The 15,485-nt window shown below is 44.5% G+C and overlaps 1 protein-coding gene across 2 annotated transcripts in view; it reads right to left on the bottom strand.

The window, feature by feature from the left end:
* Window positions 1-2,038: 2,038 nt before the first annotated feature.
* CYSLTR1 (cysteinyl leukotriene receptor 1) overlaps window positions 2,039-15,485 on the bottom strand; it is a 56,202-nt gene continuing 42,755 nt past the window's right edge. The window contains exons 2-3 of one of the 2 annotated variants that reach the window (XM_068249557.1): window positions 6,798-6,876; window positions 2,039-3,222 (exon numbers count right to left, since the gene is read on the bottom strand). In XM_068249557.1, the coding sequence (XP_068105658.1) occupies window positions 2,182-3,192 (1,011 nt within the window). In that variant the 5' untranslated portion in view covers window positions 3,193-3,222; window positions 6,798-6,876 and the 3' untranslated portion in view covers window positions 2,039-2,181. The remainder of the gene's footprint in view (window positions 3,223-6,797; window positions 6,877-15,485) is intronic. The other variant, XM_068249558.1, reaches the window with a different exon arrangement.

Raw genomic sequence — 15,485 nt, 5'->3', positions numbered from 1 at the left:
AGCAACTCCTGTCAAAAGAAGATTAATGAATAATCTGATATTTTTGGCTAGAGTACTTATCCCAAGACAACAGAAAAGTAAGATAATGCCTACATTTAATGAATGGGTTAGAGAAGTCAAAAGGCGCAGCAAGCTAGATTTCCGTTGTTCCATGACAATAGTTAGCTTAGGAAATGTCCTCATGGCAGGAATGGATTTCTTTGGAAGATTATCCTGGTTGAGAGTGATTGATGACAGACCATTAATCCTTGTAGGCCTCCATTCAAACCTACCTAACCTACACCTTCGGGACCTACCAACAACGCTGAGATCTCCTGGGTAGGCATGGCAACCTATAGATACTAGGCTATTAGAACTGTCTATACCCTTCCTATCTCTTGTATCTCTTCTCTCTCTCTTTTTCTCCTTCAATTAATTATTCTCCCCCACCCCTTCCTTTTTTTCATCTCTTGTATGGTTCTTTATTTTCTAGAACTTTTTTTTATTTCCACTAATTATTTTGGTATTTTCTTGCAAACCATGATGTGAGGCCATTCCCAATGCAAGAGTGTCGTAATAAAGCCTGTCTAAATTGGTTGGGCTCTACTTCACATTGGGGGGCCTACATACAATTCACCTTTTCTCCTGAGTTTTCTCCTAGGTGATATTTTCACATCTTGTCATAAAATGCCGTTTAAGCCACCAGCAAGTAAGAAAATACTCAAAATTATTTTGATAGTACTTTTTTTGTCAACTTGTAAGTACTTTTTCAATTGTAAAATTCTCAAGTTATTTTAAAGACAATAGGAAAATTATCTCCTAGGAGATAACTCAGGAGAAAAAGTAAATTGCATATGGGCCCGGAAACCTAAAAGTATGCAAAAAAGAAAAAAAATGCAACAGGCATGGGGTACAGCAGGCGGAAGTTAAAATAATAAAAAAACAACATATATAATACAAGAATGTACATTAGTAATCTTCACTGGCTTTTTGTGTACACATATACAGTAAAATTAATATGTTCATTTGGTGCTACAAAACCTTGATTTTGAAAATTCCAAATATAGGAAATATGAAACAAGGGGAACATAAACACCACACAATGCATTGATATATTTACAGGCACTGAGGCACTATAAATACATGTAAACAAATACATGTTACACATACAAACTTACGTAAAACTCTTCCTAAGTATGGGGAATGGGAATATCTTTCTTTCCCCAATACACTCCAACACCATCCATATTGCTACTATCGAGTTTTAAAAAAGGCCCATATTCCGTTTTTAGGTATTTGACAGGTGGTCTTACACTACAGTGTTGGTTTCCAAGTCTTCGCTCACTTAGGCCACCTCTTGACGTCTATTCTCATACAGTGTAGGTAATGAACAAGAACCTTTCTTCTTCTCTTGGTAGAATGGTGGAAAAGGAGCAAGCCCCTACTCCCTATATATTTTTAACAACTGCATCACATTCCAGAGCTGGGCAGAAGAACCATCAAGCATATTCAACCACACTTGCTGGAAGTTAGGGAAGATGAATCTAGGCCTCAGTTAAGAAAAAGAAGGGTCTGTCCACACTTGAGTTTTAAGGACAAATATGGGCAAAGGGACTAATAATAACACTAGAAGGTAACAGAGAATACTTGATACAACACAAAGCACCTTATACACAGCAACTCCAATTGTAAAGCTTCTGTAGGTAAGCTGGTTGCATTCATTATAGTTCTGTATTCTGTGTCAGGAACTTGCTTTCATCCATCCTCATATGCAGATCATTTCTGAGATCGATTTCTGATACTCACGCTAATAAAATTGTGCATGCGTATCTCCTTTGCAGTGGATTATAATGTTTACGGGGGACAGCTTTGCAGATAAGCCACACTGGAAAGGCTTCTGAAATTGTTATGGATCCGAGAACTAAACAAAACATAACTTTTTCTTGTGTATCTTTTCAGCCACATTCAGAAGCGGATACGTGTAAATAATTCCCATAACTACAGTTCATTTTGGAGTCTTAGGTTTCACCCCATTGGTGAGTTAAAAAGCTGCTAGTGGCTTGGCCATCTTATGAGACTTTAAAAAAATGTGTGCATACATATTTAGGACAGTCTCCCTTAAGACCCTGAGTCGGACAGTTGTGCAAGCCCGATACGCTTATCTTAATGTGGACACATTTTCCTTCCTTCTACAAATGTAACCTAACTTATGTCGCTGTCTTGCCGCTCCATGGCAGGTAAAACTTCAGATTTGTCATGCAAGCCTTCTGATTTTTTTCTCCTGCCATCTGGTGGAAGAGTAGAAATGGACTGTTTTCTAATTGTAGAAAGTCTTCTACGGAAGTTTTCTCCTGAGAAAAAGTAAAGCAAGGGATCAAAGCAGCAGTTTGAGGCTGCAAGGGCCAAGCAGATCACAACACTCTTCTGATGCAATAGCTTTGCACCCCAACCATTTTTCACTGCATGAAGGTGTACAGTCCGCATAACGTGATACGGCAAAAAGCTTACGAAGAAGACGATCATCACTATGATGATCATTCGGATGGCCTTCTTCCTGGAAGACTGCTGTTTTTTCAAGGAATTATTCAGAAGGGCTATAATGATCATAGTGTAACAAACCAGAATAGTAATAAAGGGAGCAATGAAGCCGATGGTCAAGGAGATATAGTTTAGAATGAGCAGCTTTTTAACTGAAGACTTACTTTCAGCAGGCTCAAAACACTTTGTGAGGTTTGTTTCCGGGTGAACTCTGGTTCCAGACATTAAAAATGGGGAGCTTGTTAAAGTGACAAATACCCATATTCCAATACAAACCCATTTGGCCCTTTTGATCGATATAAATCGAAGATTTTTCACAGGGTGAACCACTGCCAGAAAACGGGTTATACTCATTGCCGTCAAGATGAAGATGCTGCAGTACAAGTTGACGTAAAAAGAGTAGGAGCTGAACCGGCAAAATAAGTCCCCAAACATCCAGTGGCCTCGGTTGACATAATAGACCACTCTGAATGGAAGGGTGAAGATAAATAACAAATCGGAGATGACAAGGTTGAGCATGTACATATGGAAAGCTGTACTCTGGTTGTAGGTCTTTATGAGGATGAATAAGGCGAAACAGTTCCCCATTAGACCAAACACAGTATACATGGTGTAGGCCGTAGAATACACTTGGTTTCGGAAGTCATCAATATCAGAATCTGTTGCGTTTGACATGATTTCTTCTGGAAAACTTGAGGTTTCAATCTGTGAAAGAAATACACCAGGTTAAAAATATGTTGCCCTGAATATGTTAGTATCATATCACATCAATGTATTGTAGCTGGTTTTAGAAATCCGATACTATTTTATTCAATATTGCCTTCTTAAAACAGCGGGACATTTTCAGGTCATCCTTTTAGCACATTTAGCAAAGTAAGTGACCCTTCAGTGAGAGGGATGTGGAAACTACTATATTTCCTTTTAAACCATGTTTATATCCTCATTGATCTGCTGTCTGATCCTCTGCCTCAAAGCTTGCCACAGACCCAGAACAAGCACGCAGATCAGGTGCTCTGATTAAAGTCTGACTACAATGACCATATGCTTGTTTCATGTATATTATTCAGGCACTGCTAAAGCCAGGAAGATCAGCAGGGAACCCAGATAACCAGAATTGGTTAAAATGAAATAAATATGCCAGCCACCATGTTTCGTATTTTTCAGCATATAAGACACACTTTTTCTCCTCCTAAAATGGGGAGAAAAAGTCCCTGCATCTTATATGCCAAATACAGGGAGTCCCTGACTTACGAACACCTGCCGATACAAACCGCTTACCAGCCGTGATGTTGGGGACTCCCTGTACTCTCCCCCTGTCCTCATCCTCTGCCCTGTGTGTCCTCCTCCGCTCTCTGCGTATAAGTATATGCAGAGGTAGCACAGCTCGCCTCATCCACAGCTCCAGTGGCGATAAGAAACCTCTCCTATCTCTCACTGCTCCCCTAATTCTTGCTTTTGCTGATGACACCATCAGCAGAAGCCAGCACTAGGGGAGCCGTGAGGGAGAGGAGAGGTCTCTGATTGATGCTGGAGCTGTGGATGAGGTGAGCCATGCTGCTGCTGCATATACTTACACATGGGGGGGGGGGGCAGAGGAGGACAATCCAGGGGGAAGAGGAGGACTCACGAGTGACAGAGGAGGACAAACTGGGAGCAGATGAGGGCACACGGGAGGGGAGGCAGAGGAGGACACATTGGTGACAGAAAGGGACACACAAGAAACACAGGAGGACACAGAAGGGACACAGGAGTACACATGGGGACAGTAGGGGACACTGGTAGACATATGAGGACAGAAGGGGACACACAGGGGACACAGGAGGACACATGGGAACAGAAGAAGGCACATGGGGACAGAAGGGGACTCATGGGGGACAGAAGAGGACACGTTGAGGGCACAGGACACATGAGAACACATGGGGACACAGGAGTACACATTGAGGTACAAGAATCGGCCCTACATCAGTGCATATCATAGTACCTTTCTATCAATGCACAACGTATTGCGTATTGCACTTCTGTCAGTAAGCAATCTAAATGTGACTGTGACAGTTGTCTATTGGTCACCTGGTGCCAAGCCAAACAAAGAATATGACAGTGTGCCAGAAGAAAAAAAGACTGCTGCTAAAGTAAGGATGATAAGCAGTCTAGTACACACGCATTACAACATTGGCTGTATCTGATGGTAAATATAAGAATTTCTCTGGAAATTCGATAGAATAGTCATAGCTTAAAATAGATACAACACCAGCTAGACTAAACTCAGCCTAGGCCGCTGTTTGTGTAGGTGATCCCTGAGGCCGCCAAACCACTTTGCTTTCTTGAATTTTTACCCCTTAAGATTCCTGACAATTGCGATATTTCAGCTGTGTCACTGTTGATACAGTAATAATTTTTTTTTGTTAAATCTCTATTAACCACTTCTGGACCACACTGATTGAAATCTATGCCCTGTTTTGCATCAGTTATTCCTGCCAGGGCGTAGATTTCAATCATCCCCACTGCATGCACCAGCCAGTCGTGCCACTCTCTCGCCACTGCATCCCCCTTGCTCTGCCATCGGTATGACCGCAGAGCTCCCTGAGCCGGTCAGGAGCCAATGCCATTGGCTCCTGACCCGGGATCACTGTGAGCCAATCACATTGGCTCACATTGATGACAGTGTCAGGAGCCAATGAAATCCGCTCCTGTCCAGTTTTGGGAGCTCTGCCGTCATAAAGACAGCAAAGCAAAGGGGCTACAGCGAAAGGAGAATGCCAGAACGGCTGGTCAGTGCGGCGTGACATTGGTAAGTGCTGCTTTTTTTTTTTAACCAGCAGTCTCTGGTCCTTAAGGGTCAGATACTGTTGGAACAGATGTGGTTAACAAATTTTGTTTGAACATGAAAAGTTTCCAGAAACAGTATATACATATTGAGATGGTACATTTATTTGTGATACACTATGAGAGCACATAGGACAAAAATACGCTTGGATATACCTATCACCGTGAAGGATGCTAGCCTAGCACCATTCCTCAAATGACATATTATGCTTCCGATAAGTTGTATATAAACTGGTACCTGACACGTGACATTCATCTACTAATATGGCTGGATAGTGTTCTGGTTAAGGGCTCTGACACAGGAGACCTGGTTTCGAACCTCAGCTCTTCCTGTTCAGTAAGCCAGCGCCTATTCAGTAAGGAGACCTTGGGTAAGGTTCCCTAACACTGCTACTGCCTGTAGAGTACATCCTAGAAGCTGCAGCTATGGAGATTTGAGTCCACCAGGAGAAAAGTGGGATACAAATGTTATTTGTCTCGTTTGTCTAATATGCACTTGGGAGAAGAACTATACAAGGCAATGATGGAGATTTGTAAAAGTATGAACATTACAGCCTAATGGAATGCATATGACAGCATGCCCCTGCAAAGCTGTTAACAAGCCAACTCCACCATTGCCAAATTACACCAATCCTTCGCTCACTCCCCTGGCTACTGATAACATTGAGAATTCTGTTTAAGATTGGCTTATTGACATTCAAATCATTGCACAATCTAGGCCCTGGATATCTGAAGGATTTGTTGCAACTGCACCACACCCGACCACAATCCTAGATCAAAAGGATCTAATAATTTAAAAACCTTTGGAGAGCGCAATGGAAAAAAAAACGCCTTGCAAATATTTTTGTATTATATTTGGAGTGATAACCTGTTAATTTATGTAAAACCTGTACTGAGCTATAAGGAATTTGAGAAACAGAATGCGTAAAGGTGACGGATGAGGGAGGGGCAGTGACAGACAGGCGGCGGAAGCTGGAACCATGTCCGGCATCTCTACATGTAGGCTTGATGGCCTGGCAGCACAGTATTATTATCTATCTCTGCTGACCTCCTCCCCCCCCCCCCCCACACACAACTACCACTTACCAACAATGAACTCTGCCACCCTGGATAAGTACCTGCTTTGCCTGTCTATGGTATATAATCTGTGCATCCTCTTCTCCTCCGCAAATGCCACATCCATTCTGGACATGTTTGGGAAGTAATGGGCATGCTACAACGTTTGGGGACAGAGAGATGGGCGGGATATACTGTATTAGTGGCAATCCCCACCCTCTGGAGATCAGAACCTACAACTCTCCAGTAAGGATCATTTGCAGGCTGTCAGTTATTAGCCGGGCAAGGAAGGGGAGTCCCTATCTAGAGCAGCACTGCTCACTAATGATGGTCAGTGAGATGCAAAGAATTCCACCAATTTCCATGTAAATTTGATACTACATCCGGTTAGAAATATTTACCTAATTGACCAAATTCCAGGATAGAGCTTTATTCGAAAGGATAGCCAAATCAGGATAACTTCAGCCTTCCACAGATATACTGCAAGCAATAATAGTTGTTAGCAATAAGAAATGATAGAAATAATTTAGAAAAAATGCACAAAAACTCAGTTAAAGCAACAAGGTCAGCCATACTATCCCAGGAAAAGGAACACATATATAAGTAGATAACTACTTGTTCTAGTTACATAACATATGTATTTTACTGTTCACGTTTTGATTTCAGTTAATTTTATATAGTAAATAAAGAGAAAACTGTTCCGCACATTTTCCATCTTTACAGCCTCTGACTGAAGCCAATCCTAATGTAATTTCCTTCCATACTCAGTATTTTCTCCTAGAATATCTAATTTTCTTTGTTAACACATGTGAGCACAGCATAGATCAGATTTCAGCACCTTCTGCAGAGGGTTGAGGTTTAACCCTCCTGGCGGTCTATTAAAAACCGCCAGGGGGCAGCGCTGCCGTTTTTTTGCTTTTTTTTTTTTTTTTAACTCATGTAGCGAGCCCAGGGCTCGCTACATGATAGCCGCTGCTCAGCGGCATCCCCCCAGCCCCTCCGATCGCCTCCGGCGATAGGCGATCAGGAAATCCCGTTCAAAGAACGGGATTTCCTGGAGGGCTTCCCCTGTCGCCATGGCGACGGGGCGGGATGACGTGACCGATGTCATGGACGTTTTGACGTCTAAGGGAGACCCGATCCACCCCTTAGCACTGCCTGGCGCGGATAGGCCAGGCAGCGCAGGGGTCTAGGGGGGGGGGCTCTGCGGCGGCGTGGATAGCTGCGAATCGGCGCGGGGCAGTGGCGATCGGTGTGCTGACGCAGCTAGCAAAGTGCTAGCTGCGTGCAGCAAAAAAAAAAAAAATTACGCAGATCGGCCCAGCAGGGCCTGAGAAAACCTCCTGCGCGCCAGGAAGGTTAATTCCCTTCTCAGCTTTGTGTCACGCTGAACTGCCCTCAGCCAATCAGCGAGGAGCAGGAATGTAGGAGGGGAGAGAGCAAGCTTCCCTCTGCCTGGCAATGTACCAGAGTAAAGCCAGACTGACTGAGATACGATTAATTACAGCAGAAACATTTATGATTATATTGGAATGCTTGCAATACAGACTGCATGTAGACTACATAATAAACACCGAGCAGTGGGTAAATCTTTTGGCTGACAATCCCAGTCATAAACCTGCAAACAGTGACTTGTCTAGAACCCGATTCCCCCCCTTCTCCCCCCAAGAAATCTGAGCCATCCGGGCCCCCTGCTTAACCTTTAACCTTACACCCCAGAATTCAAACACCCGGTTCAACATTCTGCACTACCAACACAGGATAGGAATGACATTTGGAGTCATGTGACAAATACATTGTAGCGGAGAAATACATATACAGTATTTACACAACTGTATATCACACCTAAACAGAGGGATAAATGAGGAGGAAAAAGGAACAGAGGGATTAGACCCAAATAAGGAACTGTCCCTCTGAAAAAGAGACAGTTGGAGCTGTGCCTTTGCACACTTGAGTGCAGCAGATACTGCACAACGGTGTCCTTAAGTGCCTGGAGCTATGCAAAAACAGCTCTATGCAGGGAGCCAGCCCCTGGAAGGTGAGTATTGATCTTTGCACCTCCCACAGGAGGCTCCCCAGATGGATGAGCCCTACATATTGGAAGCGTGCAGCAAAATGGTATACTACCTTTTATGGATAAAATATTGGGTTTGCTATTTTTTTTCATGGAAGGCACACTATCTTGTATCCGATGTAAATGGGTCCATACATTACTCGATATTGCGGCTTGATCGACCTTCCGATTCAATAATTGTATCAACTTGGAATAGAACCGCTGGCACAACATGGCTGCCTGATTGACTTTGGATCGATTTCTGCCGCAAATTGGTCGAATTAATTAATTGGGAATGGTGGAAAAACCTTGGTTGCAAGGGCTCGATTGGGTGCAGCATGGAAATGGCGTTTGGTATCACGACGACCGACAGACATGACAAACCCCCACCCAGTGTTGCCCCACCTGTAAAGTGTCCCCCTCTGTGTTTCAAAGTCTCCTCGCCTTTTGGCTTCCTCCAGATAATAACTCTCAGTTGCAAATTGTATGCTATTTATAGGCAAATGTAGACCGCTTTGAAGTGAACCAATCAAATGATGCAGCTGTTGCATGTAACTGGTTTATTTCCAAGCAACATAATCGTGATTTATGATTACGGTAAACTCTGCTTTGTGTTATGAATTGCTGCTCTTTTTACTTGCCAGCACTTCACACCTCACCTCAGTGAGAAAGGATGTGTAAACTGTCACAAATATGTAGCAGAGTATAAATGGCGTGTGTTGGATGGGAAGGAAAAGGGTGGGGAAGTGTCCTTAGCGTCTGGAGGCCAGGATGTCTGCTAACTTCAATAATATATCAGGAAACTCGCATACTCTAGTGCATTCATCTAGACTGCTCTGCAAGTATACTTGTACTCTGTATAGTAAGGTCACTTTGTCCAGAATGTTAGCTGCTTAGTTCTGGCCTATCACTTTTCATTGGATGCCTCAGCTAAATCGTGGCCAGTCAGATGCTTTTCTTACTTCTAATGGCCCACCCCTAGGGCCAGCTTTAGGGATAAAGTGGACCTGAACTCTTGCACAGGACAAAAGGAAAACATAGAGAAATGCCCCTGTATATATTTAGAGAGTTTAGCCTGTCTAATTCCCCTCATCTGTGACTAATCACAAGTTGTAATTTGACCTCTCATCTAATTTTTAAACTCCACTTTAAGCTTATATGGCGATCTCCATTTTTATTTTCTTGCAACTGTCGCGAAATTATAGACAATAAAGGATTTTTTATGTGAATTTCCATGGGTGGATGCTGCAGCCGGGACTCACTGTTAGCTTAGTGACACTGTGACAGGTGAGCAAATAAGCAGATGTAACGGTGGGGAGTCTGAAATCAAACTTTTATAAAGAGATGGATTACTTTCTGTGACCTTCATTAGTCTGGATTACTATGGACACTCCTCATTACATTGAATTGCAATAGGGAACGGCATCTTTTGATAGAGTTTTGTGTATGTACTATTTTCATGCTGAAATATATTAACAATCTAAGTGCAGTATGTAGACAGATTTGATCAGATAGATCCTTCTCTGAGGGTGAGGTTGTAAAAATTGCGCCAACCTCCCCTTCCCCGTAGGCTTGAGAACGCTATTTGTGATTCAGTATTTTGCAGGCCCAGCATAAGTTAGCTAGATCTAGAACCCCAGTAAAAGTAGCCAGGTGCCTCTAATATAGTTTGCCAGGTATAGGTGCCCAGGCATAGATGCCCCCAGCATAGGTAGCCAAGTATAGATGCCCCCAGTATAGGTACCTAGGTATAGGTGTCCCAGTATAGGTATCCAGGTATAGGTGCCATCAGCATAGGTAGCCAGGTACAGGTGCCCCAGTATAGGTAGCCAAGTATAGGTACACCCCCCCCCCCCCCCCAAAGAGCTTTGGTTAACAGGGATTACAGTGCAAGAGGGGGGAGCCGCAAGCACAGTGACACAGCAGCGGTGAGGGAGGCCCGACGACTCCTACCCACTCCTCATGCCCCCTTCTGTGCTCCTCCACCTATTGCAGAGCTTTGGGAGCAGGCCGGGCACAGGTTACAGGGCACAATCAACTCTTCAGGGCTCCATGCAATAGAGGTCCACATGCCACTAATCAGGAAGTAGCAAGCAGCGCTGCGACAGAGAAGACAGTCAGCACGTGGACATCTATTGCATGGAGCTTGGATGAGATGAGTGTTCCTGGTCATCTGATAAAGCACCTATGCCTATTACACACCATGCAATTTCCAATCAGAAAGATGGTCGAATAGATAAATTCCCGACAGGTCTGATCTCCAATAGTTTTTCTTATCAATTTTACAATCACTTCTATACAAAATCAATCAGAAAAATGATCAGAAATCAGATCGGACCTGTCATAAATTATCCGACCATCTGACGTGAAGTTGCATGGAGTGTGTACCGGGCATTATACTGTAAGCACTGCATAAAACTAACCAGGCTGCAAAGTCTCACACACTAACATATTTCGAAAAAAAATGTACGTACTATTGAGTGTGTACAGAAATGCCAAAATAAAATCCCCAGACCAATTAATCAACAGTTTGCAAGATTTAACATAAACAATGGAATACAGTTATCATTTCTTCACACTTCGCACGTTCCCAGATTGGACTGCTTTTCAACAACTTCAGGTCGACAAAAAACTCAGCAACTCAGAAATGGTGTCTGGTGATCCTCACTTTTCAGGGCTCACATAACAGAGAGGCTGCACTATGCACAATGATGCGTATTGACGCAGATTCAAGTAAAGGCCCGTACATTTCTTTCGTAGTAATTCCAAGGCCCAATCCAGTATGGCCCACATCACACTTCTGGCCTTTCAGCTACAATCAACTAATTAACAAACTAACCCAATACTCATTTCAACTACAGTCAGCTGCATCACTGCTTTATTTACCAGAAATCACCTGTCAGGGAAAATCCCAAGATTTTCAAGGGAGTATTCATGAAAGGTCTCTATCAGCAACACACAATAAAATAATATAGTAGGCTATTAGACTATGACTATATGGTAGGGCTAAGAATATGAGCTGCTCTGAGGACTGCCAGTGACATAACTATTTACTCTGTAATGTGCTGCAGAAGATGTTAGTGCTATATACATCACCATCATCATCATAATGTAGAACGTTTAAGCCACATACTCACGAGCGACTCCCTGCCGGCGACAGCTGTCCACACGTCTCGCCAGAAAGGCAGAGACGTGGCGGAAGCTGTTTGTGAATGGAGCATCCCCCGGCCCGATGCTCCATTCACTCGCGTAGGTCTCCTGTCGCTAGCCCGCGTACTCATGCGGGACTAGCGACAGTTCCGGCAAAGTCGCGGCGACAGCTGTAGCTGGCGATTGAACATGTCAATCGCCTGGCGACAGCTCTGGCGACGGTTCGGGGCGCGCGCGTTATACACACGGGCGACCTGTCGCCGCAACACGCGCGTGCCACGTGGCTGCGGCGACGGCCGTACTCCATGTGTATGGGCCTTTAGACTATAACTATGGCAGGGATTAGATTGTGAGTTCCTCTGAGGACAGTAAGTGACATAACTATGTGACTATGTACTCTGTTAAATGCTGAAGAATATGGCAGTGCTATATAAATACATAATAGTCTTTAGAATGTTGAATTTTCTATTTTTAAGGGTGGAAGAGAGATGGTGAGACACAGACAGGACAGTGGGAGAAAGAGATGGTAGATGGTCCCAGGTAAAACAGGAAGTCTGGTGTTGGGCGAACACCTGGATGTTCGGGTTCGGGCCGAACAGGCTGAACATGGGCCAGATGTTCGGCATGTTCGGCCCGAACGCCGAACTCAATGGAAGTCAATGGGACCCCCGAACATGCCCATTTTGGGGGCCCTATGGGGTCACAGGCATAAGGGGGGAGCATGCCCCGATCGCGGGGGGGTCGGAAATTCCCCCCACCCCCTCCGCTAGCGCTCCCCCCTCTGCCCGCTTCCCCATAAAAAAAGTTTAAGGCAAGTTAAATAGTACTTGGTGGCTGGCCTGGCACTGGCAGTGGAGTGAGGAGGAGGAGGAGTCCGAGTAGCAGAGTGACGCGTTGAGGCCGGGCAGCGGGCGGTTCAGCGGTAGTACCCTTGTGGTACTTCCGCCCTTTCTCTGACCTCACGTCCTCTACGTGATGACGCATACGAGGGTACGCGTGACGCGTACCCTCGTATGCAGAGGACGTGAGGTCAGAGAAAGGGCGGAAGTACCACAAGGTAACTACCGCTGAACCGCCCGCTGCCCGGCCTCAACGCGTCACTCTGCTACTCGGACTCCTCCTCCTCCTCACTCCACTGCCAGTGCCAGCCACCAAGTACTATTTAACTTGCCTTAAACTTTTGTATGGGGAAGCGGGCAGAAGGGGGAGCGCTAGCGGAGGGGGTGGGGGGAATTTCCGCCCCCCCCCCCCCCGCGATCGGGGCATGCTCCCCCCTTATGCCTGCGACCCCATAGGGGGGCCGTATTGCGGCATGTTCGGGCGAACAGGGCCCTGTTCGGCGGCCATTCAGTAGTTCGGGACGAACCCGAACTTAAAAGGCCGAACACCATCAGGTGTTCGGCCGAACTCGAACATCACCCGAACAGGGTGATGTTCTGCAGAACCCGAACAGTGGCGAACACTGTTCGCCCAACACTAAGCTAATAGCATAACTTCAGGCACTTGCTGCAGAAGTACGTGTAATATTACCATGCACTATCTATTCTGTACACAGCAGTATTACCACAAGTTATTGCATCAGGCCGCATGATAAAGAAAGCATAGCTCCCAACTGTCCCTCTTTTGGAGGGACAGTCCTTTTTTGGAAGCCCTGTCCCTTTGTCCATCTTCCCTCCTCATGTGTCCCTCTTACAGGACTTTGCCCCTCTTTCTATGTAAATATATAGATTTCTCTACTAAAAAAAATGTGTTTGATTGACTCTAAACTTTATTCCCATCCTTTAAATTAATATATTACTAATTTTAAAATGTTAATATGAAGGAAAATTAACCAGGATAGAAAGGACCAGTGTGATTTGAATTATAAAACAATATTTTTCTTATGAAATCTTTATGGCATGTGTGATTAGGGGCGTGGCAGGGGCATGATCAGGGGTGTGGCAGGGGCGTGGCTTAAGTGTCAATCTTTTTCATCTCAAAAAGTTGGAAGGTATGAGAGAGCACACCATTGTATTGCATGGCAATGAACACTGATGAAAACAAGCAATGGCCCACACAGCTCTGTGGAAATAAAATAATGCAGCATCTACCTAACTTAGATGGAATAGCCTAAACGTTCATATCACCTGAAATGAGACTGCCATAAGCTTCCAAATTGACTTACCTAGTCGAGCAGTCTGAGAGGGATTTCACTTCCATGGCTTTAGGACAAACATTTGGAACACCAGCACAAACACAACCATTTCTTTACCATCCTTCATTCAACCCCCCACAGGACTGAGAAAGTTTTTGTTCCCAGCTAGGCCTATTCAACTCTGATTAGCCCTCTTCCCCCATCCAAAGTCACCTCCCCTCTCTCCTGAATTGTGTGCAAAATGCTTGCTGGAAGATCTGACCTCTCACTTTTTTGTAAATATTTTGTTATATCTTTTCATGGGACAACAATGAAGATATGTCACAATGGGATTGATTGCTGTCCCAGTTAATAGTGGTGTGTATTTTGATAAGACAGTAAATTGAAACTGTTATACAAGCTGTACACTGACTGACTACTTTACATTGCATCAATGGGGTTGATACACTAATAAAAACGCGTCCAAGCAGGGAGGCTTTATACATGTGAGCGCATACTACACATAGTCCTGTCATTGCAGCGTGAGCTCCTAACTTACGCGCGATCGTTCCTACATCCACACTATATGGTGATATGTGGTCGTGAACTCGTGATATTTCACTAGCGTGGCCGCTACTACATGAATTTTTTCCTTTCAGGCTCCCTTTACAATGTACCTGAACTCAAAACTCAAAAGCAACAGCATAATGACATTTACAGAAAAACATTTCCTTGCTGGCAAAAGCAAATATGGGGTCATCACAAACATGAGGAAGCAGAGGTGCAGTGTTGGTACCTAAGGCAAAGCATATAAAATCATCACCATGTGTACAAGTATTTTTGATAACACATACACGGGGCAAACCCAGGATTTTCAAGGGGGGATTCCTGTACAATAGCCATGCACAATATAATATGGTATAATAATATGGTAGGACATCATGCTGGGTACACACAATGTAATTTCCTCAGTGGCATAGCTAAGGAGCTAAGGGCCCCGATGCAAGTTTTACATAGGGCCCCCAAGCACTCTATACATAAAAGTTGATACTGCGCACCAAAACCTGCCAAGGACAACAACAGTGTCAGAGGGGCAAGTAGGGGACGGGGAACAGTTTGTTAATAATTACTACTATTTAATGCATCTATAGAAGTGATTATTACCAACACAAGGCCAATAGAGAGCTAATATTGTGCTTGAGGGTGGCCCTCTGATCCAAGGGCCCGATATGGTTGCTACATCTGCAACCCCTATTGCTACTGAATTTCCTGTCCAATTGATGGGATAGGATGATTATTTCTGACATGTCCAATTTGCTCCCCATCGACGATGGGATCTATTGGGAACAGTTTGGATGCAGATAATAATGAGGATAGCCGACATCAGTAATGAAGGGGAAATTGAAGCCTACTTTGAGGTCCCAACTTCCTTCTTTACTAGCACACAGCAGGGACACAGGGCTGTGCTCATTCCTGCCTCTGTGCACTGTCAAGTTCCCCAGAGCTGCTCCATGGTCTGTACTCACACTGCTGCTCCATGCTTTGTACACACACTGCTGCTCCATGCTCTGTACACACACTGCTGCTCCATGCTCTGTACACACGCTGCTGCTCCATGCTTTGTACACACACTGCTGCTCCATGCTCTGTACACATGCTGCTGCTCCATGCTCTGTACACACACTGCTGCTGCATGCTTTGTACACACACTGCTGCTGTCCTTGCTCTCTACATATGCTGCTGCTCCATCCAAAGTCAAGGGGAGCCGGGAAA

This window comes from Hyperolius riggenbachi, chromosome 8, assembly GCF_040937935.1.
Source record: "Hyperolius riggenbachi isolate aHypRig1 chromosome 8, aHypRig1.pri, whole genome shotgun sequence".
In the NCBI taxonomy this organism is placed as follows: Eukaryota; Metazoa; Chordata; class Amphibia; order Anura; family Hyperoliidae; genus Hyperolius; species Hyperolius riggenbachi.
Note: the sequence above shows the minus strand (reverse complement) of the source record. Positions and strands in the feature narration are given on the sequence as shown.